This window comes from Vombatus ursinus, unplaced genomic scaffold (assembly GCF_900497805.2).
Source record: "Vombatus ursinus unplaced genomic scaffold, bare-nosed wombat genome assembly UNPS02014270.1, whole genome shotgun sequence".
Taxonomy (NCBI): Eukaryota; Metazoa; Chordata; class Mammalia; order Diprotodontia; family Vombatidae; genus Vombatus; species Vombatus ursinus.
In genome coordinates, this window is record NW_020954048.1 from 260,783 (window position 1) to 283,907 (window position 23,125).

The 23,125-nt window shown below is 41.8% G+C and overlaps 1 protein-coding gene across 4 annotated transcripts in view; it reads left to right on the forward strand.

Moving 5' to 3' along the window:
• The first annotated feature begins 496 nt into the window (after positions 1 to 496).
• LOC114042171 (zinc finger protein 239-like) overlaps positions 497 to 23,125 on the forward strand; it is a 23,714-nt gene continuing 1,085 nt past the window's right edge. Inside the window, exons 1-4 of one of the 4 annotated variants that reach the window (XM_027860836.1) lie at positions 529 to 585; positions 8,428 to 8,597; positions 8,721 to 8,836; positions 22,644 to 23,111. In XM_027860836.1, the coding sequence (XP_027716637.1) occupies positions 8,803 to 8,836; positions 22,644 to 23,111 (502 nt within the window). In that variant the 5' untranslated portion in view covers positions 529 to 585; positions 8,428 to 8,597; positions 8,721 to 8,802. Of the gene's footprint in view, positions 586 to 810; positions 943 to 8,427; positions 8,598 to 8,720; positions 8,837 to 22,643; positions 23,112 to 23,125 lie in introns of those variants that run through there. The other 3 variants (XM_027860838.1, XM_027860839.1, XM_027860840.1) reach the window with 3 other exon arrangements.

Below are 23,125 nucleotides of genomic sequence, written 5' to 3' on the forward strand. Positions count from 1 at the left end.
GCAGAGACGCCAACCCTACAGCAGCAGGGAGGAAGCCAGGAGGGTTCAAAGCAGGCTTGGAAAGGAAGGTGGTCCCACCTTCCTTACTCCTTCATTTCTGCCCATCTTTCTACAGAGACCCAAGAGGCATATGGGGCTTTGAGATCCCAGAAGGGATAAGAACAGTCAGAGCCTCAATGAACCGAGTCAGAGTTCTTCTTCTCTCTCTGTCACACACACACACATACATACATACATACATACATACATACATACATACACACATTCATACATTCAGCCCCCCCCCGGCAGGGGCCCTAGGGGCAGGGTGGCCCAACTCCGGGACCCCTCTAGGGTGTGTTAACAGCTGTCATCGTGCTCTGTTCCCCCTGGGCAGGGGAAGCTGGCGGCCCCCTGCGAAGCGCCCCAGACTCCAGGGCCAGGATACTCACACACCGTATCACAAAGTAACCCCCAGACATCCTGGGCACATGCGGCGAGGCGGCGGAAGCCGTCTGGGCGCTGCTCGTGCCGCAGCGCAGCCCGACCTGGCCAGCTCCGGAGCCTCGGCACACCAGAGGGGATCCTCCCTTTGGGAAGGCTTGGGTAAGTAGCGAGCTGGCCCCAGGTGGCCCGGGGGGGGCTGGCCCTCCCCCAAAACCCTCTGAAGAGGAGCCCTCCACCCCCGCCCCCGCCATCGCCGGGCGCTCCCAGCTCTAACGGGTGGGGGCTGGGGGACGCTCTCAGCATCGTCCCCCCTCCCCCTCCGCGAGCCACGCCCTCTGCCTCAGTACCCCTCCCCACTTTTCACTGCAGTCTCGGGCCGCCCCATTTCCCCGCTACCAAGCGTGGCCTTTCCCGAGAGTGCCCAAAGAACCAGGCGCGCCTACCCCCTTTCCTTCATTTTATAAATGGATTAACAGTCACTTGGCACGGGATGCTCCGCGGGAGACGGCGAGGCTGGTAAGGAGCCATGCGGCTCAAACCACTTGCAGTTGTAGGGAGAGGTGTAGACGGCGCCGTCCCCGCCTGACTTCCTGTGTCCCAGAGGCCTCTGGGCCGGACTGTCCCGGGCTGGGGTGCTCCAGCCCTTCGCCCCCCCACCCTGAGCCCCGCCCCCCGGTTCTTCCCCCCGCCTGTTGCCCGTACCCCGCTCCCCATCGTGGCTCCTGCAGCACCTCCCCCTCCCCACTTGCATGGGCGCCCGGAAGGAAATGTTGGTCAAGGGAGGGCCGTTTCTGCGCTCGCCTAGTTTGGGGGCGCTCCTGTCCCGGGGATGTGGAGATGAAAGAAAAAGGGGCCGAGGGGACTCATTTGTCCTGGGTTCCAGGCTGTTTTAAGCTATAATACGGTTTGGGGGGGATAAAAAGATTATATCCCCCCCCTCCTCTAAATGGGGGGTAGCTGGGTGTGGCGGGGGCGGGGTCCTCAAACGCTAGGGCCAAGTAGTGACCTACCTCGGGTCTGAGCACGGGGCAGGGGGAGGGGAAGATGGCGGGGAAGCCACCGGAAGAAGAAAAAGCCGGGTGGGGTGGGGGGGGCGTCATTAGTCTCAGCCCTCCGGCCAGGGGCTCTCCTGCTCAGGTGTCTCTAGACTTGCCCCTCCTACTGGGAGTCCCTAACACCACCTCTTCTGTTTGTGGTCTCTAGCCCCAACCTTCCTGCTCAGGTGTCTCTGGCCGTGCCCTTGTTTCTGGGGTCTCTAACCCCACCATTCCTGCTCAGGTGTCTCTAGACCCTCCTGAGCTGGCGTTATAAACGATTAGAAGTTGGATAAGACTATGCCTTTGTGAGCTCCTTAGAACCCTAAACTTAAGAACAGTATTACAATTAACCAGGGTTGAGTGGAAAATTATGAATAAGGAAATCTGTTAAGGAAAAATGCAGCGGAATGAAGATGAGTTTTATAGATAGTCTGGGTTATGAAGGAGAGGAAGCAGATGAGGACATGAAAGGAGAAAAAGGAAAGTTCCATTTTGAAGGGATTTCATCACAGTCCATTGGAGAGATTTTGAGAGAGAGAGAGAGAAGATTAAGCAAGTGGGGCTTGAAAGGAACGGGGGTTTGGAGTTTTGAAACAGGCCTGAGGGAGGGTTTTGATCTCCTGAGATAAGAACAGGAGAAACATTTTGTGGTTATTCTTGACGATGTGGACACTATAGTAATATATTTGCAACATGGCATTATGTAAAGATCATGTGCTGAAACTTTGTCCTTGAAGGACCATTACAAGAGTATATTTTAAAACAAAGAAAGATCCTGAGCCCAAGTAGCTTCTGCAGTGCCAGGGGAGCTCAAGAGCCAGACCCAGAAGACAATGACTGGACAACATCTACAAGGAAACCCTTGAGGAAAAAGTGTAGGTGGGACATAAACCCAATAATAATTAGATAAATAGGTAAAACAAGCAAACAGAATGTTTTTCAAAAATCAGATAAGGGGGTATGTGAAAAAAGTGAGAAAAAAACTGAGCTATGCAAGAAAGTTAGGAAAAGACAATTAACAATATTTTTGAAGAAAATAACTCCTTTTAAAAAATTGGCCAAGTGGAAGCTAAAGACTTCATGAGATAATGAGCAATATTGAAAGGAAATCAAAGGACTGAAACAGTGGAAGAAGAGGTGAAATATCTCATGGGGGAAAAAAAACAACCAGAAAAATTGATCAGGGAGAGAGAATTTAAGAATCATTGGACTACCTAGACCTCCATGAACAAAAAAAGGGCCTGACATCATATTTCAAGAAATTCTAAAGGAAAACTGCCTAAATACTTTAGAAGCAGAGCATTAAGTAGAAATTGAAGAATCCATGGGTCATTTCCTGAAGGAAACCTCAAAATGAAAACTCTCAGGAATATTATAGCCAAAATCCAGACCAGCCAGGTCAAGAGAAAATACTGCCAGCAGCCAGAAAGAAAGAATTCAAGTACCACGAAGCCACAGTCAGGATCATCCAGGATTAACAGCCACTACTCTAAAGGAATGGAGAGTTTGGAATATGATATTCTGGAAGGCAAAGGATCTAGGATTACAATCAAGAATAATCTACCCTGCAAAGTTAAGTATAATCCTAGGGAATAAAATATGGATGTTCAGTGAAATAGAGGATTTTAAGCATTTCTGATAAAAACAGACCAGTGCTGAACAGAAAGTTTGGCATTCAAACGCAGGACTCAAGAAAAGCATAGAAAGGTAAACGTGATTGAGGAATCACAAGAGACTAAATGTCCATTCTTATGTGGCCAGAGGAGGTAGTGTGTCTGCCAGCCTCGGTTCTATCCCCGCTTGAATCTGTGGGCCCCAAAATGTCCAATTTGCAAAACAAACCACCGAGGCAGAGCTCTGAGCCAATAACCATTTGTTAAAGGGACCTGGCCCACTTCAGATCTTCCTCACCATCTCAGATGTCCCCTTCCGCCAGGGCCTTAGTTTTATAGTGCTTGATCCCCAAATACAGATGAAGTGAACTAAAAACACAGTCTCATTGGTGGCCAGATGTTGCCCCCAGTCCTCCAGGAGGGGCTACACAAAATACAGAAGCCCATTGATTGGCAAAACGGGCTAATGAGCAGACCTTGATGGGCCTTTCAGGAGGTCCTACCAAGTGGATGAGCAGACCCATAGGCTGGACTGATAAACAGATGTCAAAATATCTACATGGGCCAATGGGCCCGTAAAAAGTCAGGCCATAGGCCAGTGACCAAGGTCACACATTGGCCAGATGCTCATAGCCATCGCCCCATGTTGGGTAGTAAGAGGATGATGAAGGACAGAGGGACAATGAAATGGCTGGGGGACTTTCCATATCATTGAGTCACCTGTGTCATGCTGGACTTGGTCCCCGCTCTGCCCGAAGAAAGGGTGGATGTCTTCTAGTTAGCTTCCTGTGATTAGGCAAGTGGACTGAGAGTGAATTTGTGATTTTGTAATTTACAGTTTGGGGTCTTTTATAAGAAAGAACCTATCCTATTTTATTATTCCTGAATATAAATGTAACATTATACTTATTTATCAATATACTTTTAGTTGATCAACTAATACATTGTCAGGCTGAAAGGCAAACAAATAGACTGTCAGAAAAAAATGGAGTCAGTTATATTTTCAAAAAAAATGCACTTGGGTAATATTTACAACAACTCTATGAGGCAGGTGTTATTATTATTTCACAGTTGAAGAAACTGAGGCAAGCAGTGATTAAGTGACTTGCCCAAGATCACACATGTCTGTGGCTGGATTTAAACTCAGATCTTGCAGATTCCAAGCCCAGGATTCCTCTACTGAGTCAGCCCCCCGTAATTAGAAATAGTCTTGCCCTACTCTCCACAATGCCCCTCTAAGAAAAGAGAGTCAGAAAAGCCCCTTTTACAGATGGTAATTGAATGGTGAATAGGTTGGGTCTGGATTCAGGAGGAACTGAGTTCATGTGTCTGTGTGTGTGTGTGAGTGTGTGTGTGAGAGAGAGAGAGAGAGAGATCCTAGGAAAGTCACTTAACTGCTGTCTGCCTCAGTTTCCCTATCTGTAAGAATGGGGATGATAATAACAGCACTTCTCTAGGTTGTTGTAAGGATAACTCAATCAGTAAACAATTATTAAGGCTTTACTATGAATCAGGCCCTGTGCTAAGCCATGGGACTACAAAAAGAAGCAAAAGATAGTCCCCGACCACAAGGCATTTCAGGGGTGGGGAACAGCCAGGGGAAATGCCCAGAGCCAAGAGATCTGGTGTCTTGTTTGTGGAACAGTCAGGAGGTCTCGGAACTAAGGTCTGAGAAGACTAGAGAGGTGGGTGGGTATGGGTCATGAAGAGCTTTGAATGCCAAACAGAGGATTTTGTATTTGGCCCTGGAGGTGGTACAGACATCCTGGAGGTTATTGCACAGAGAAATGACATGGTCATACCTGCCCTTTAGTGGCCAAAGAGATGATGTGGACTGAGCGATTTCGAGGCAGGCACACCCTCCAGCAGGCAATGGCAGTAGGTGAAGGCTAAAGTTGGGGAGGGCAAGGGAGGGCAGGATACTGCATGAACATGTCTGCCCTATCAATGAGAAGAGGCCTCATATTTGAGAGTTGTTGTGCAGGTGAAATCCACAGACCTTGGCCACAAATTGGAAAAAGGGAAGAGAGCTAGCAGTCTGGGATGACACCCAGGTTCTGAGCCCAAGGGATGGCAGGGCAAAGCTGCCCTGGACAGGATTCAGGAACGCAGGTGGGAGGAGACACTGTGAGGAAGGTGAATGACCTCCATTTTGTCTGGATGTGCTGAGTTCTAGACATCCAGTTCAAGGTGTCTGAAAGGAAGCTGGGAGCCGAGGCGGCTCAGGTGGAATGAGCTCCATTCGTATAGTTAAGTGAGAGGCAAGACCCGCACAGGAGAGTGTTTTCAGTCACTGTTCAGTCACACCTAATTTTTCATGACCCATTTGAGGTTTTCTTGGCAAAGACACTGGAGCGGTGTGCCACTTCCTTCTCCAGCTCATTTTACAGATAAGGAAACTGAGGCAAACAGGGTGAAGTGACTTGCCCAGGGTCACACAGCTACTAAGTGTCTGAGACCAGATTTGAACTCATCTTCCTTACTCCAGGCCCAACGCTCTGTGCATTATGGTGCCACCTAGCCGCCCCTAAGTGTTTAGGTGGTCTCTAACAGTCAATGGTCAATAAGCATTTATCCAGTACCTACCATGAGCCAGATATTGTGCTAAGGGCTGGGGACTGAAAGACAAAAATGGAAGTTCAGTCCTTGCCCTCAGGGAGCTTGCTATCTGATGGAAAAAGACAGCACTCAAAAGGAAGCTAAAAAGGCAGGGAGGGGGCAGAGAAGATATGGGGAGAGAAGTCAGGTAGAGGAGCCCCAAAGCAGCAGAGCCAAGAGAGGAATGAGGAATGTGGGAGTCAGAGTCCGTGGCCCTACCCCCAGGGTGTGGAGGGATGGATGAGGGAGGATTGAGAAGGAAAGAGGTTTGGAAAAGCTTCTGTTAGGACTGAGTTAGAGAATCAATTACCATCTGTAAAAGGATGGCCTAAGAGTGAGAGCCCACACTATTAATAAATGTGATAAAGTGAAGAGTTGTGACTCAGGAGGGTGGGAGGTGAGCAGAATAACCAGGTAACTGCACCATAAGCTGGTAAAGAAAGCAAGGTTTATTCAGTTTGATAGGAGGGTGGCTGTCTCCCTCAAGGAGAGTTCACACCACTCAGGGAGGAAAGCAGTGTTTTAAAGGGGCCACAGAGGAGTGGGAAGGAAATGGGGTGAAAATGAATTGAACAAGGTCCCTGTTGCTGGGGCTCTAGGCTTATCTGGTATAACAACCCACTGAGCCAGTTTATGAGTTAGGAGTTTTCTGAATAACATATTGGGGGATTGGATGGCTGGGTTGGCTGTTTCCCAGAACAGGTTGCACAACAGGATAATGCAGCATGTTCTTATTTTGAATTTCTTGCGCAAATGATGTTGGGTGTGAAAATACCCCTGAGACTACCATGTCTGTTTTCCATGAATTACCTTACTATACAGATCTAGGGGACACAGAGTAAGCCTTTTTGCCAAAAGGAGCCAATCAGAAACCTGCAGTGAACCAAAAGACTTGCTCACTCCCAGACACGTTTGCTGATGTTCACTGGCTGACCTTGCTGAGCTGTGCCCCTCAAACTGGCTTAAACCAGCCTTCTGGTCAGCTGTTCCTGCAAAATATCCTGCTTCTGTGTCTCACCTGTTCCTGGAAAAGACTATCTTTTCTCTACCATATCCCTTCCTTTTGTGGTTTTCAAGTATAAATTGCCCCTGTCCCTCCTGGGCTGTGGGCTCCATTGTATCTTTCAATTTTGTGGGGTGAGATTTTTCCCTTTTAATAAATAATTTTGTTCCAACTCAACCAGAACTGCTCTATATTTCAGGGGTGGGTTTTTCACATTGACATTGGGGACTACAGACACATATGTGACAAAAAGATAATTCTCAAACAAGAATAATTCTCAAAATTGAGTAGCCCTGGATCCACAAGAACCTGAGGAAAGGAAAGGCATGGAGATTGGGAATCTCAAAAAGTATGAAATGACCAGCAAATTCTCTAATTGTTCAGAAGTAAAATTATGGAACTAAAAGAAGTTAAACATGAAACATGGATAACAAATAGAGCATAAAGCAGATCTTTAAAGAAGAAATCAAAATGATGACAAAGTGAAAAAATAATTTTGTCCACATGATAGAGAATTTCCCCCAAATAACAGAATGTGTGTTAAAGTGAATCATATTACTGTGATGGAAATGGAAGAAGAGGAAAGGGAAGAGCATCACCAACCACATTTTCAACTTGGAGCAGGTTGGAGAACTAGATGACTCCTTCCAAGCAGCAGGGTATTTTCAGATCTGCCCGAGTTCTCCCATATGTCATGCATCAGTCTGTCTCTTAACTCTTGTTCTCCCAAGTTCCAGAGATCAAGGGGTATGTTGAGATCATTTATTTTTTTTTTGCTTTTTGGTGAGGCAGTCAGGGTTAAGTGACTTGCCCAGGGTCACACACTAGTAAGTGTCATGGTCTGAGGCCGGATTTGAACTCAGGTCCTCCTGACTCCAAGGCTGGAGCTCTATCCACTGTGCTACCTAGCTGCCCCTAGATCATTTATTTTTGATAAAGAAACTGTCAATGTCTTTCTTATGAATTAGCTTAAATCCCAACCCCAGTTAATAAAATATTGCATTTTTAATAAATGGAGGGACCCTTCTTTCCACAATCATAGTTACTCTTATTTTCATATAAATAAATATGAAAGTTAAGGAATATATGCCACTAAAAAGTGAAAGCAATTATAAATCAAAGACATAAGATGTTTTGGCCATGACCCATCATATCCAGAGTCACATCAAGCCCTCAACATAATAATCGATAATTCTAATTCATTTGCTTAGAAACCTTCTCATACCACTCTGTTTAGTTTCAGAATGGGATTAATATCTCTTAAGAATCCTCTTCATGTTTTCATCTAGATAAGACTATTTCTAACTTCTAGGAAACTAACTGTATTATTCCTTTTTTTATTCTGTCTTCATTGATAGGATTGTTTCATCCCCACAATACACAGCACTTGCTAGCATCTCACAGACTCTTCATAGAATTTTCTTAACATATCACTTATGACCCTGAGATATAGAGCAGTTCTGGTTGAGTTGGAACAAAATTATTCATTAAAAAGGAAAACCCTCCCCCGTCAAATCCAAAGATACAATGGAGCCCACAGCCCAGGAGGGAGAGGGGCAATTTATACTTGAAAACCACAAAAGGGAGGGGTTATGGTAGAGAAAAGACAGTCTTTTCCAGGAACAGGTGGGACACAGAAGCAGGATATTTTGCAGGAACAGCTGACCAGTAGGCTGGTTTAAGCCAGTCTGAGGGGCACAGCTCAGCAAGGAGGAAATTTCATATCACCTTTCCTCTTTTTCCTACACAGATCTTCATACTCTCCCGATAGAACATATACCTTCTCCCTGATTCTCTATGAACAAGCATTTCGTAGTAAGACATTTCTCAACTTTATTTCAACTGAAAATATCAAATGATCTCCTTCAACTTTTAATGACTATGGATGGTTTCAGGTGTTGGCTCTGAGACTCATAAAAGGTATGACCTATAGGCAAATCCCCTCTCTGTGCTTCAGTTTCCTCCTGTCCGTTGATTATGGTTGGAGTAGATAAATTCTAAAGTCTTTTTCAGCTCTAAGTCTCATGACTTTTGATGGTTTAGGAGTTGGTGACATTCAAGGATGTGACTGTGGATTTTACCCAGGAAAAGAGGCACCTCTTGGCCCATTCTCTACAAGAATGTCATGGCAGAGAAATCCCAGAACCTGTTCTCCCTAGGTAAGGAACTCTTTTTCCTGGTTACTGATTCTGCCATCAATTCCTTCCCTAGCGCGCAGGGTTTTGAGAACTTATCAGTTCTTAGAAAGACAAAAGTGCTGGTCCCCTATGCCTAAGACACAGGGTCCTTCGTCTGCCTACTTTTCCTAGAATTTTCCTCTATTCCTGTGTTTTCTGTATTCCTCTAATTTTCCACTTTTCCCTCTATTTTTTAGTTAGACTTATATTTCACTTTTAAATTAAGTTTTATGTATGATGGATGAACCAGAAATGTAATACGACGAAGATACTGATTTCTGAAATTCTACTCACCATCTCAAGTAACAAATAAACGTTGCTGTGTTTTTTTTAAAGTCTTTGCATTGCGTCATAGGAAGCCGCAAGGTTTTGTTGCTCCTGGAGCTGTTTTCTTACCAGTTCTAGGTAGCTTCAAGTCAAACATCAAACCAGTGTTGCAGAATCTCCTACTTGGAGCTAATCTCACAGGTTATATGTAGTCTGGTCTCTACCTGGACATCAATTTTGTCTGCAAAATTTCTGAAAACTGATCATGCCGCTTTTCAGCAGTGAGGGAACCTTCACCACCAGCAGCTCCCAAAGCAACCCCTTCCTCTTTGGGACGCAGCTAGCCTTTGTATGTTCTTGTTAACAAGCCCCAATGTGTAGCTCATATCTCCAAGTCCTGCCTAGTAGAGCACGTTTGTCTTCGTTCTTTCTTCCTACTTTCCCCAAATTCCCACACGGTTTCCATGTGGGAAATAAATGGAACAAAGTTCTTGGTAAATGTCCAATTTTTTCAGTGAAATGTGAGGCGAAGTTCTCTGCTGAGAGGGTAGAGTTCCATAAGGAAACTTTGGGGGGAGTGAATAGACATGGAAAGCTGCAGTGGTATGTGGGATAGTGAGCTGTCAAAGGATTACCTTGCCGTGGTAAGGGGCCAGCTGAAATTCTGTAACCTGAATTTGTAGTGGACCCAGGCAGCTGGGTTTCATGATTCTCTCCATCTCCATTCAGCATCACATGAGTAGGACTGAAGATCACTGCTTTACTTGAAAGTAATTCAAGGTTAATGTTTGCGTAAGCCATCAGCCCAAGTTCCTTTCTCATCTGTATGGCCCATTCTTTCTCTGATTCTTGGAGAATCATTGGACAGATTCATGCAGGTGACTCTCACTTTAGAGAGATGGAAGGTAGAGCCTTCCATTCGTGCCATAGTACAAGACCCTCGAGGAGCCTCGAACCCTTTGTGATCCCCGATATGTGTTCTAGTCAAGTCCCATGAGAGTTAGAACCAGACAAAGGTCATTCATTGTAGGTGATAAGTTCCAGAAATAGAAACAGGGCTAAGGCCAGAACATACATTTGACAATTAGGAGAGAGACCAGAGGTAGAAGTTGGGGTCTGGTATCAGTCCTGTATCCAATATGTCAGTCAATAAATATTGATTAAGTGCCTACTATATTCTAGACATTGGGCACAAAGAGAGGCAAAAGACAGTTTGTGCTGTTAAGAAGTTCAAAATCCAGTATATGAACATGGAGATGGTTTGAGAATAAGCAACAAATCCTGGAACTTATTCTTAGCTTATCCAGACGAAGGAGATTGTTTTGGTATGGAAATACCTTAAGTTCAACAAGACACATAGATAAATACAAAGAGAGAGGACGATAGCAGTTTATGAAGGAAAGAGTGGTCAAGGTGGAAAGAACCAAAATCACAATGACAATGATAATAGCTAACAATTATATGGTGCCTACTGGGTGCCAAGAGCTTTACACATACTCGCTCATGTGAGCCTCACAACAACCCTGGGAAGTAGGTGCTATCATTCCCCTCATTTGACAAGAAAACTGAGGCAAAGAAGTACGATGATTTCCTCAGTGTCACGCAGCTAGCAAGTGTTGGAGGCTGAATTTTAACTCAAGTCTGCCTGACTCCTAGAACGTTGCTGTATCCAATAGGCCACCTAACTGTCTTGGGAGGGGCGTGAGGATAAGTTACTACCCTAGAGGATGCTTCAGCTAGGAGAAATTTTTAAAAATGACACTCTTAAGATAATGTTACAACCAGTCATTTGGGACTGCGATCAAAAGAAGACAAGGTTCAGTGAATGGTGAGCATCCTGCCATTTCAATTATAGATGACTGGTGTTGATCCCATTCCCTTCCTCCCACATACCTACTTTGTCCTTTTAAAGATAAAGACGGTACCAATGAGGAAAGATAATAAGAGGATATAATGGAGAAAAGAAAATTAATTGCCACAAATAAGAACGGGATAGATTCCCCCCTAAAAATGAGGATGATAGCACAACGCATTAGAAAGGAGAATCCAACAACTCGTATGTAAGAAACACCCTCGATACAAAGATTCACAGAGCATTAAAAATGGAGGGATAGCATTCTGTAATAATTTGGAATTATGCCCCCAAAGTTATTCAGTTGAATGTCCGTTAAATCGACAATAACTACAATTAGACCTATAATCTAAAGGGATCAAAGAAAGAGGAAAAGGGCACATTGGCACCACAAAAAATTATAGATACTGTTTTTCATTGTTCCAAAAAGAATTGAAAGAAAGGTAATGCCCATACATTGGAAAATGACTGAAGACATGATGGTCCAAGAAGATAATGGAACACTGTTGTTTCAGAAGAGATGATGAATGACTCAGTTTCAGAGAGACCTAGGAAGAGTTCTCTGAACTGGCTCAGAGAGCAGTGAGTAGAACCTGAAGAACAGCTTATGCTGTAACAACACTATTCAGTGTAGAGCAGGGCCTGCCAAAATGTTTTTATCTTAGAATCCCTTTCAATAACCACTACAAAAAGTGTATTGTGATCCCCACTGCTCATTTAATCCGATACTCGGAAAATTCTTTTAAATGTATGCATTAAAGGCTTAGAATAGTGGCATTAATAATGTTGGTCCCCCCAAAGTTCCAAATTAGTATTTATATTAGACTCTAATATTATAAAATATTAAAGTCAATTCTCCTTGTCATTTTGAAAATGAAATTTAAAATTAAAAATGCATAAGTATAAAATAATTATGAAAATTTCATGGTGGGCTTTCTCTAAGAATCAGCATAAATAAATAAACAAACAAAAAAGCTGCCATTTATATATGACCAAATACATGGCAGTGTTGATGTTACGAACGGGAACAACAGATTGGCTGAGAAAGAGGATTTGGACTAACTAGGTAAGAATCTATTGAATTTGCTAGCAAGAGGCCTCACCCAAAGAAGGAAGGACTCCCCTAATGATCCAAACCCAACGTTTAAATAGGTTTTAGGGAGTGAGGAACAGGATAGGAAGGTGGGGGGAAAGTGATTGGTCAAGGTCCCTGTTGGGGGCACTCGAGGATGATCTGGGGCAATAACCCTTTTACTCAGTTTTAGGGTTAGGGGTTTCTGCATAACAAAATGTGGGGGTCTCGGCTGTCTCTAAGAACAGCTTGTACAAGATACTATGGCACATCTCATTTGGGGCTGCTTGCATTGCAAGCACTAATGGGAGAGTACAGACATATATGTGTGAACAAAATGGAGAAGTTCTCAAAATGGGGTACCCTGGATCCACACCACGCACTGTGCTAAGTATTTTAAAGTAATTAATTGGATTCTCTCAATAACCCAGAGATGTAGGTGCTATTATGATCCCCATTTTACAGTTGAGGGAAGTGAGGCAAACAGAAATTAAATGACCCAAGGTCACACAGCTAATAAGTGTCTGAGGCTAGACTTGAACTCAGGTCTTCCTGACTCCTAGCCTAGCTCTCTATCTTCTGTACCACCAGCTAATACAGTGAAATAGTCCCTTATACATGTATAAGGTGGAAAAACAGGAGGAGAATTCTATAAGCTCTCCTAGGAAGAGTCAAAAATTCACTTTTGTTCTTAGCTCCCTAACCCATCAACAAAATGAATTTAATTAGTATATCCAAGAATTGTAGTGGATTAGTGTATTTTTGGTAATTGGCTAATGCCAAGTAGTGCATTAATTGATAAATACGCTTGAAGGTCAATGGCATATATTGCTTTGATTTTCTTCCTTTTTTAAAACCATGATTATATATAAAATAACCTTCTTTAAGGGAAGATCTCTTTAACTTTCTATTTTTCTAGCTGGGAACACTTGCTATATTCTCACAGAAACTCCTGAAGGATGACCTAGGTAGCCAACCAGTTCTTTTGAAAATCAGCTTCATGGTAGAATAGTACTCTAAGTCAAAGATGAGGTCAAATCAGAAAATAGCCTTAACGCTTCATTAAGAAAAACCATAATTGGGGCAGCCAGGTGGCTCGATGGATAGAGCACCAGCCCTGAAGTCAGGAGGACCAGAGTTCAAATCCAGCCTCAGACCAAACACGTGACACTTACTAGCTGTGTGACCCTGGGCAAGTCACTTAACCCCAATTGCCTAAAAAAAAAGAAAGAAAGAAAATAAATAAGAAAAACCATGTCTCCTGTCTATGTAGAATGTTTGGGATGATCCAGGATTTTTTTCAAGATGGTGAGAGAAATGATTATTTTACTTTTATAAACCAGAGTGGCCTAGGTAGAGGTGGATTCTTTTGTCCAGATGGCTGGAGGCAGCTGAGTCTCATGATCAGCTCATGTTCTCAGCAGGAGGAGCTGCAGACATTTTGCTCACCTCCTCATTCGTGCCTCCAGCTTCTCACTGATCATGGACCAATCCAAGTTGATTTCCACCCTCAGGGACCACTACCCTCCCCCTGTTTTTTAAAGTCTTTTAAGCATTCAGTGTCAGGGGGCAGATCTTTGGTTTCTGAGAGAATCACTGATCTCCATCTATTATTTGCTAGCCATAATTAATAAGTTGATTATTAATTACCCAGAAACTATGTCTCTTGGACTTTTCATTCATCTCAATGGTGAATGCCTAATGATCATTGAAAATGATCAGGGTGCCTACTGTCTGTCCTGCAGGAACAAGAACTTTTTAACATCTTAATCTGGTGATTTCGTTACTGATGGGATGTGATTACAAATTAGCTGGAGAAGAAAGGAACACCTCACACATAACATTCACTAGCTGTGTGACTCTGGGCAAGTCACTTAACCTCAATTACCTCACCAAAAAAAAAAAAAGAAAGAAAAAAAAAAAGAAATCTCCATGCTTGGGGGCAGCTAGGTGGCACAGTGGATAGAGCTCCAGCCCTGGATTCAGGAGGACCTGAGTTCAAATCTGGCCCCAGACACATAACACTTACTAGCTGTGTGACTCTGGGCAAGTCACTTAACCCCATTGCCTAACCAAAAAAGAAAAAGAATAACAAGAAAGGAATACCTCTGCTGCAGTAACAGAAAGCAAATGAGAGTCTGGCCGTGCCTGTGACCATCCACTGGGAATCACTTTGCACATGAATGTCCAACATTTCTGGGGTTTGAAGACAATTTCATGACAGGTTGAGAAACTGAATCCATTGTTCTTAGTCAAGAGCACTCCGAGATTAGTGTTTGAACTGTTAGAACACCAAAAGCATTGTATGCCTGATCATGATTTGTGGGAATCATTGCAGAAAGAAACTGATTATGCTTCCACTACATTGATTTGTACCTAGTTTCTGCCAAACTGCTTTCTAGCTTCCCCAGCAATTTTTGTTAAATGATGATTTCTTTTCTTAAAAAGCTTAGAACTTTGTGTTTATCAAACACTAGATTACTATGGTCATTTAGTACTGTGTTTTATATACCTAAGTTATTCCACTAATCCGCCACTGTTTCTTAGCCAGTACCAGATCTGCTACTGCTAAGCCACCTTCCTTCACATTTTTTTTCATTGATTCCCTTGATAGTTTTGACCTTTTGTTCTTCCTAATGAATTTTATTATTTTTCCTAGCTCTGTACAATACTTATCTCTTTTTTTTGGTAATTTGATCAATATGGCACTGAATAAGTAAATTAATTTAGGTAGAATTGTCATTTTTATTATATTGGCTCAGCCTCCCTGTGGGAAGTTGATATTTGTCCAGGTGTTTAGACTTTTATTTATGTGAAAAAAAAGTTTTGTAATTCTGTTCATATAGTTCCTGGGTTTGTCTTAGCAGATACACTTCCAAGTGTTTCATATTGTCTGCAATTATGTTAAATGGAATCTCTCTCTCTCTCTCTCTCTCTCTCTCTCTCTCTCTCTCTCTCTCACTCTCTCTCTCTCAACATATTTGGAGTTACATGACTTGCCTGGGGTCACAGCTAGTAAGTGTCAAGTGTCTGAGGCTGGACTTGAACTCAAATCCTCCTGACTTCAGGGCCAATGCTCTATCCATTGTACCACCTAGCTGCCATTGGAATTTCTCTTTCTATCTCTTCCTACTAGATTTTGTGAGAAATATATAGAAGTGCTGATGATCTATATGGGTTTATTTTATATCCTGCAACTTTGCTGAAGTTATTCATTATTTCAACTAGCTTTTTAGTTGATTCTCTGAAGTGTAAGGTGTATTCAGAGAAGACTAGTGTCTCTGGTGGAGGTCTGCCAAGCCCTTTACAGGGATGCTCATCCACCTTTGGGGTCCATCTGATTCACCTAAAACTCTCCTATGGCTCCAAAGCAGTAGCACGTGCAGCAGCCACACCCTGGTAAACCATTTTGGCAGATGGGCTAAATCAGGTTGAAGGTAACTGAGGGGTCTCAAACCTTCAGTGAGTTAGGGGGGTGTCTACCCCCAGCATGTGAAAATTTCCCCTGGTGGAATGAGTAGATGAGAACAGTCTTTTCCATCAGTCATGAAGGCAGCTGAAGCAGGTGCTGTGGAGCATTTTTGGTTAGACACCAAAGACACCAAGGTCACCCACTGCATCTTGAGCCATCACCAGTCATCTTGACTTTGTCCTGCCTTGGACTTTGATGACTGGAAGAGAGTGAGGCTGACAACTTCACCCAATTCTGCCTTACTTAAATCCAATTTATGCATAAATCAAAAGACATTACCCATACCATTTTACCAATTTTACCTATCTCAAAGTCATGTGGTAACAGGCAAGTGATGAAGCAGCAGATGAGGATACACAAGACACTGTAGTCAGAATCAGGCAGCCCAAGCCATAGGGTCATCTTCTCACTAGACTGGAGTAGCAGTGGGATTATGCAGCCCCTGGGTGTAGGAGCCTTTTAAGGATCATGCTACTCACATGCTGCTGTGAGGAAGGGGCCAGAAAAGGTGCCCTAAAAATTGTCTGCTTCACCGAACCCTTGCCTGCTTACCTCAGCAGGCAGGGATTCCACCCTGCGCTCAGCACACACACACATACACACACACACACACACACACACACACACACACACACAAATGTACAAAAACTTTTGCAAAGATGATTCCACTCACCATTGGCACATGGAATATGCGCACACTTATGGACAACATGAAATCCAACAGACATGAAAGACGAAACAGCTCTTGTTTCAAGAAAACTCAGCAGGTATCACAGCCAAATAGCAGTCCTGAGTGACACAGGGCTAGCAAATTAAGTTGGAGTTGGATACGTTTTTCTAGAGTGGCCCTAGTGAAGGGGAGTGCCATGAAGCTGGCATAGGTTCTACAATCAAAACTAATCTAGTGAACAAGCTTGTGTGCCCACCAAAGGAGTGAATGACAGGCTCATGAGAATGCGATCACCACTTGCAGGAAAGTGCCATGCCACCATCATCAAGGCATATGTTCCCACCATGATAAACCATGATGAGGTCAAAGGAAAAATTTATGAAGACCTAACGACCCTCATTATCAGTGTGCCGAAAGACAACTACTAGCTTATAACTCTAGGTGAATTTAATGCAAGAGTAGGCACAAACTACCAGATGTGGCAGGGAATCATTGGGAGGAATGTTGAGTCAGAAACAGAAACAGTAATGGTTACATTCTATTAACTTGTGCATCTCGTGACCTCATCACCGGCACTGTCTTCCATTTACTTAAAAATAATAAAACTTCATGGATGCAACCTCTTGGCAACCATTGGCATTTAATAGACTACGTCATTGTAAGGAGAAGAGACAGACAGGATGTGAGAGGGGTGAAGGCAATGTGTGGCACAGAGTATTGGACTGATCATAGACTTAGCCTCTCCAAGCTAAATATCTGCATTCAACAAAAGTGGCAGCCCAAAGGTAAGACTTAATGTTACCAGATTTGAGCGCTTCTCTGAGCAGGAATGGTTCATTGCTAATTTGGAGGAAAGCCTAGCCAACACACAGCTGGCAACAATGGAGCAGAAAAGGAGTGAGCAGCTTTCAGAGATTTGGTGTACAGCACTCATCTGGGCCAGAAGACTCACAAACATCAAGAATGGTTTGATGAAAATGATGGGGAAATCCTGAAGCTGCTAAACAAAAAACAAGAACTCCACAGGGTTTACCAGCAGGATAGTTCATCCATCTCGAAGAAGGAAGCATTTCATTCTATCAAAAGTAAAGTATAAGTGAAGCTTAGATGCAGGATTCTTGGCTCAGTAAGAAAGCAGATGAAATTCAGTTTTATGCTGATAGTAACAATCTAAAGCACTTTTATGATGCCCTGATTACTATTTATGAGCCAAAGAGCTGTGGTGCATCTCAGTGCTGATGGAGCCACATTGATTAGTGAGAAGGACATGATCTTGGAGAGATGAGCTGAATACTTCTATGGTGTTCTCAACAGACCATAATCAATCAATGCTGAAGCCATTGACTGTTTACCTTGGGTTGAAGCCAACCCCTCCCTAGCTGAAGCTGCAACTGAAGAAGCAGTTTTCAATGCCATTACACTTATCTTGTGTGGCAAAGCACCTGATGCATACAAAAGCTGACTGAAATTTTCCAGGTTCTATGGCAAGAAGTTAAATCCCCAGGAGTTCAAGGATGCCTCCATTGTCCATCTCTATAAAGGAAATAGATTGTCTTGTGACAGTCACAGGGAGGGGGGTATCCTCTCTCGGTCATTGCTGGGAAAATTCTTGCCAGAGGCCTCCTTAATAGGCTTATCCTTCACCTGGAAGATGATCACCTACCTGACAGCCAGTGTGGCTTCAGAAAAGGCTAAGGAATGGGCAATATGGTGTTTACTGCCTGACAACTCCAGGAGAAATACCAGGAGCAGAACAGAAATCTGTACACAATGTTCATCAATCTGACCCAGGCCTTTGATACTGTCAGTCATAAGGGTTTGTGGAAAATTATGTCAGAATTTTTACCCAGAGAAGTTCATAACTATTTTATGTCAGTTCCGTGATAGCATGCTTGCTTGGGTTCTGGATAATGGATGATGCTCTCATGCTTTTCCAGTCACCAATGGAGTAAAGCAAGACTGTGTGCTTCCTCTCATGCTTTTTAGCATGATGTTTTCAGCAATGTTGTCAGATGCCTTCAACAAGGACAAAAATGGCATCAAGGTCACCTACCACACAGAGGGTAAATTATTTAACTTGAAAAGGCTACAAGCTAAGACTAAAGTACAGGGAGAGTTGGTGCATGATTTTTTTGTTTGCAGATGATTGTGCACTCAATGCAGCCTTTGAAGCTTAGATGGAACAAAGTATGGATTGATTCTCTGCTGCTTGTGCTAATTTTGGCCTAACAATGACCACCAAGAGAACACAGGTGATCCACCAGCCAGCATGACACCATCCATTTGTGGAACCATTAGTTACAGCAAATGGAGGAGTTTTGAATACTGTGGATAAGTTCACTTACCTTGGCAGTATACTTTCCAGGAATGTCCACATAGATGATGAGGTTGGTGTATGCACTGCCAGAGCTACCTCAGTGTTGTTTTTATTTGGGGGAGGGGTGGTGGTGCTCTGAAGGAAAGTGTGGGAGAGAAGAGGTTTTAGACTGCCTACCAAACTGAAAGTCTACAGAGTCATTGTGCTGACCTCATTGTTGTATGCCTGTGAAACCTGGACAGTCTACCAGCGCCATGCCAGGAAACTGAATTGCTTCCCTTTGAATTGTCCTAGGAAGATTCTGAAGATCACCTGGCAGGATAAGGTGCCAGACAGTAAGGTCCTTTCTTCAGCTGAACTGCCAGGCATTCAAACCCTACTGCAGAGAGTGCAATTCTGATGGGCTGGCCACATTGTTCAAATGTAAACGTGCATTTGCCTATAACACTATTTTATGGAAAATTCACACAAGACAGGCGCTGAGATGGAGGTCAGAAGAAGTGATACAAGGACACTCTCAAGGTCTCTCTGCAGAACTCTGGGATCAGTTGTATGATATGGAAGACACTGGCAAAGGACCACCCAGCGTAGTGCTCCCCATGTCAAAGAAGGCGCTGTGCTCTATAAACAGAATTGTAGTAGCTCAAAAGAAATGGGTGATGCACAAATATAGAGACATCTCTACTACAAATGTTCACATGGACTACCTGTGCCCAACTGTGGTAGAGTTTCCAAAGCTTATATTAGTCAGATCATCGACAGCTGGACACACTGTACCTTGACCCCCAACGTAGCTGATGTCATTTTGGTCCTCTTTAAGAACAAAGGACAATAACCAACCAACCACCCAACCAACCAACTAGTTGATTCTCTAGGATTCTCTAAATACACCATTATATCATCTGCAGTGATAGGTTTGTTTCCTCATTACATATTCTAATACTTTCAATTTCTTTTTTTTCTTTCATTACTATAGCTAGTACTTTTTATTATTTGTTTTTTTAATTACATGTAAAAACAATTTTTAACATTCATTATAAAAATCAAGTTCCATATTCTCTCCATTCCTCCCTGCAACACATTTGAGAAGGCAAGTAATTTGATATAGTTTATATACATGCAGTCATGAAAAAGATATTTCTTTATTATTCATGTTGTGAAAGAAAATACAGACAAATAAGAAGAAAAAAAAGTAAAAAAAAAATCCAATATGCTTCGATCTGCATTTAGATTCTATCAATTCTTTCTCTGGCAGTAGATAGCATTTTTCATCATAAGCCCCAAAATTGTCTTGGATTTTTGTATTGCTGAGAATACCTAAGTCATTCACAATTGATCATTTTACAGTTTTGGTGTTACTGTGTACAATGTTTTCCTGGTTCTGCTCACTTCACTTTTCATTAGTTCATGCAGATCTTTCCAGGTTTTTCTAAAATCAACTCTCTCATTTCTTACAGCACAGTTGTATTCTACCACAATCATATGCCACAACTTGTTTAGCCATTCCCTAGTTGACCGGCATCCCCTCAATTTCTTGTTCTTTGCTACCACAAAGAGAGATGCTATAAATATTTTTGAATGTATAATTTCTTTTCCTTTTTACCTGATCACTTTGGAAAATAGGCCTAATAGTTGTATTGCTGAGTAAAAATATAGTTTTATACCACTTTAAGCATAACTCTAGATTGCTCTCCAAAATGGTTAGATCAGTTCATAGTTCCACCAACAGTATATTAATGTCCCAAATTTTTCCACATCCCCTTCAACATTTGTCATTTCCCCTTTCTATCATTTTAACCAATCTGATAGGTATGAGATGTTATCTCAATGTTGTTTTAATTTGCATTTCTCTAATCAATAATGATTTAAAACATCTTTTCATATAATTGCATACAGACTTGATAACCTTTTCATTTTTGGTACTGGTAATTTGTCTTTTTTTTTTTTTTTTTTTTTACAAATTACCCAATGATTTATCTATTTTATTGTAAGTTTTTTTTAATAAAACCAGCTCTTAGTTTTATTTATTAGATCATTTTCAATTTTATTAATCTCTCCTTTAAATTCAGCATTTCCAATTTGGTGTTTAAATTGAAGTTATAAATTTATTCTTTTTTCTAGATTTTTAGTCACATGTCCAATTAATTGATTTGCTCTTCCTATATTTTATGGATGTAAGTATTTAGAAATATAAAATTTCCCCTAGGTTCTGTTTTGGCTGCATCCCATAAATTTTGGTATGCTGTCTCATTATTATCATCCTCTTTAGTGAAATTGTTCCTATGATTTGTTCTTTTGCCCATTCATTCTTTAAGATTACATTATTTTGTTTCCAATTAATCTTTAATCTATGTTTCCATGGCCCTTTATTGAATATAGTTGTTACTTCATTATGTGCTGGAAAGGATGCATTTAATATTTGTTTTTCAGCATTTGGTTGCAAGGTTTTTACGCCTTAAAACATAGTCATTTTTTAAGGTGCCATTTATAGCCATAAAAATGGTATACTCTTTCTATTCCCATTCAGTTTTCTCTAGAGGTCTATTACATGTAACTTTTCCAAAATTCTATTCATCTCATTGACTTCTTATTAATTTCATGATTAGATTAATCTAGTTTAGAGAGGAGCAAGTTTAGGTCCCCCACTAGTATAGCTTTTACTGTCTATTTTCTCCTGTAACTCATTTAACTTTTCCTGTAAGAATTTGGGTGCTATTCCATTTGGTATATGTATGTTTAGTATTGATATTACTTCATTGTGTATGGTAAGTATTAGCAAAATGCAGTTTCCCTGCTTATCTCTTTTAATTAGGTCTGTTATGCTTCAATTATGCACATGCTTGTTTTTCCAGTGGAAAAAAGTATTTGTAACAAAATCCAGCATTATTTATTTAAGGTAGCATTAAAGAATTTTTAGCTCAAACCCCTTGGACCCTCATCACCAACTCCTAAGGGATTCCTGATTCCTTAAGAGAGAAGGACTAATAGTACACAATGCTATTCACTTCCTGACAGAATGATGGTAGACTCCAGGTCCAGAATAAGAAATAACATTTTTAGACATGGGAAATGAGAAGATTTTTAAAATTGTTTATCAAAAGGATTTTGGTTGTGGGTTTTTTTTTATTCAGGTAACAGAAGCATTCAAAGATAAAATTTAAAAATACAGAGATAATGGCTATCCTAAAAAGTGATGGGCTATAACAGAATCTAATACAAAAAAAAGGGAGAATTAAAAAAAACGGGGTTGGCTCATGATGGGGTCTTATTTACATCGACAAAAAATAATTTTAAAAGGGACTATCTGGGAAATTGCATTATGCTTAAAGATATGATAGTGAAATAATATGAATACTTAGTATCTCTGCAACAAATGGCATAATATTTAGAAATTTGAATAGATTGTAAGAAAATGTGGATATAACTGAAAATTATTACAAGACAACTGAAAAGAGTAAATCTATTTCTCAGGTTAGCATGCAATTTACAAGGAATGACCATATGACAGGGCATCAAAACTGGTCAAAACAAAACAGCATGGAGATTACCTGAACAGAACAGAATAAAACTGTCATAAAAATGTATTTAAAGGGGGCAGTTACGTGGCATAATGGATAGAGCTCTGGCCTTGGAGTCAGGAGGACCCGAGTTCAAATCCGGCCTCAGACACTTGAAACTTACTAGCTCTGTGACCCTGGACAAGTCACTTAACCCTGATTACCTCACCAAAGGAAAACAATAAAGGCAGAAAATGAATTTAAGGAAACAATTGAAAGTAAAATGGAGAACATCTGTCTAGTGCCATGGGCAGTGTACACTCAGTCACTAGGTTTGAGTTCTAATCTCTGTAGCCATTCAGAGCTCCTGGCCTGATTTGTAAAGTATAAAAAGAACCCTCGCTTTTCCAGCGTCTCAAGTTTGTTGTGAGGGTCCAATGTGATTGGATTGTTTGTGGAACTCTGTGTTAATTAAATCATCTTATCGAGTGAACTAATAGCATTTTAAAATGATTGATTCTGTCCATTTCAGTTTGAAAATTCTTATTTTTGACTGTGTAAATTGAAAGCCAATCATTTTATTTTCTGCCAACAGAAAAGGATATATTTGTACATGTGTATGTGTCTGTTTGTTTCCATCAGATGCAGAGACCAGGTTTGATGGGAAGGAGACAAGCGCAAAACTGAAAATGACCTCATGGAAAGACTATACTGAAGACAGGTCTGGTCTTGCTAAACATGAGAAAATACAGACTGGAGAGGAGCATTGTGAAAGCAGTCCACAGAAAAAAGCTTTGATAAAGAGTTCCAGTGTTGCTAAAGATAAGAGAATACATACTGAAGAGAAACCACATGAGTGTCATGAATGTGGAAAAGCTTTTAGTGAACACTCTTCCCTTATTGTACATCATAGAATCCACACTGGAGAGAAAGCTTATGAATGTAATAAACCTAGAAATACTTTTGGAGAGAGATCTACTCTTGCTAAAGACAAGAGGATTCATACTGGAGAACAATCTTACATATGCAATCAATGTGGAAAGAATTTCCGGTGTTACTCCAAATTTGCTGAACATGAGAGAATCCACACTGGAGAGAAACCTTATGAATGTAATGAATGTGGA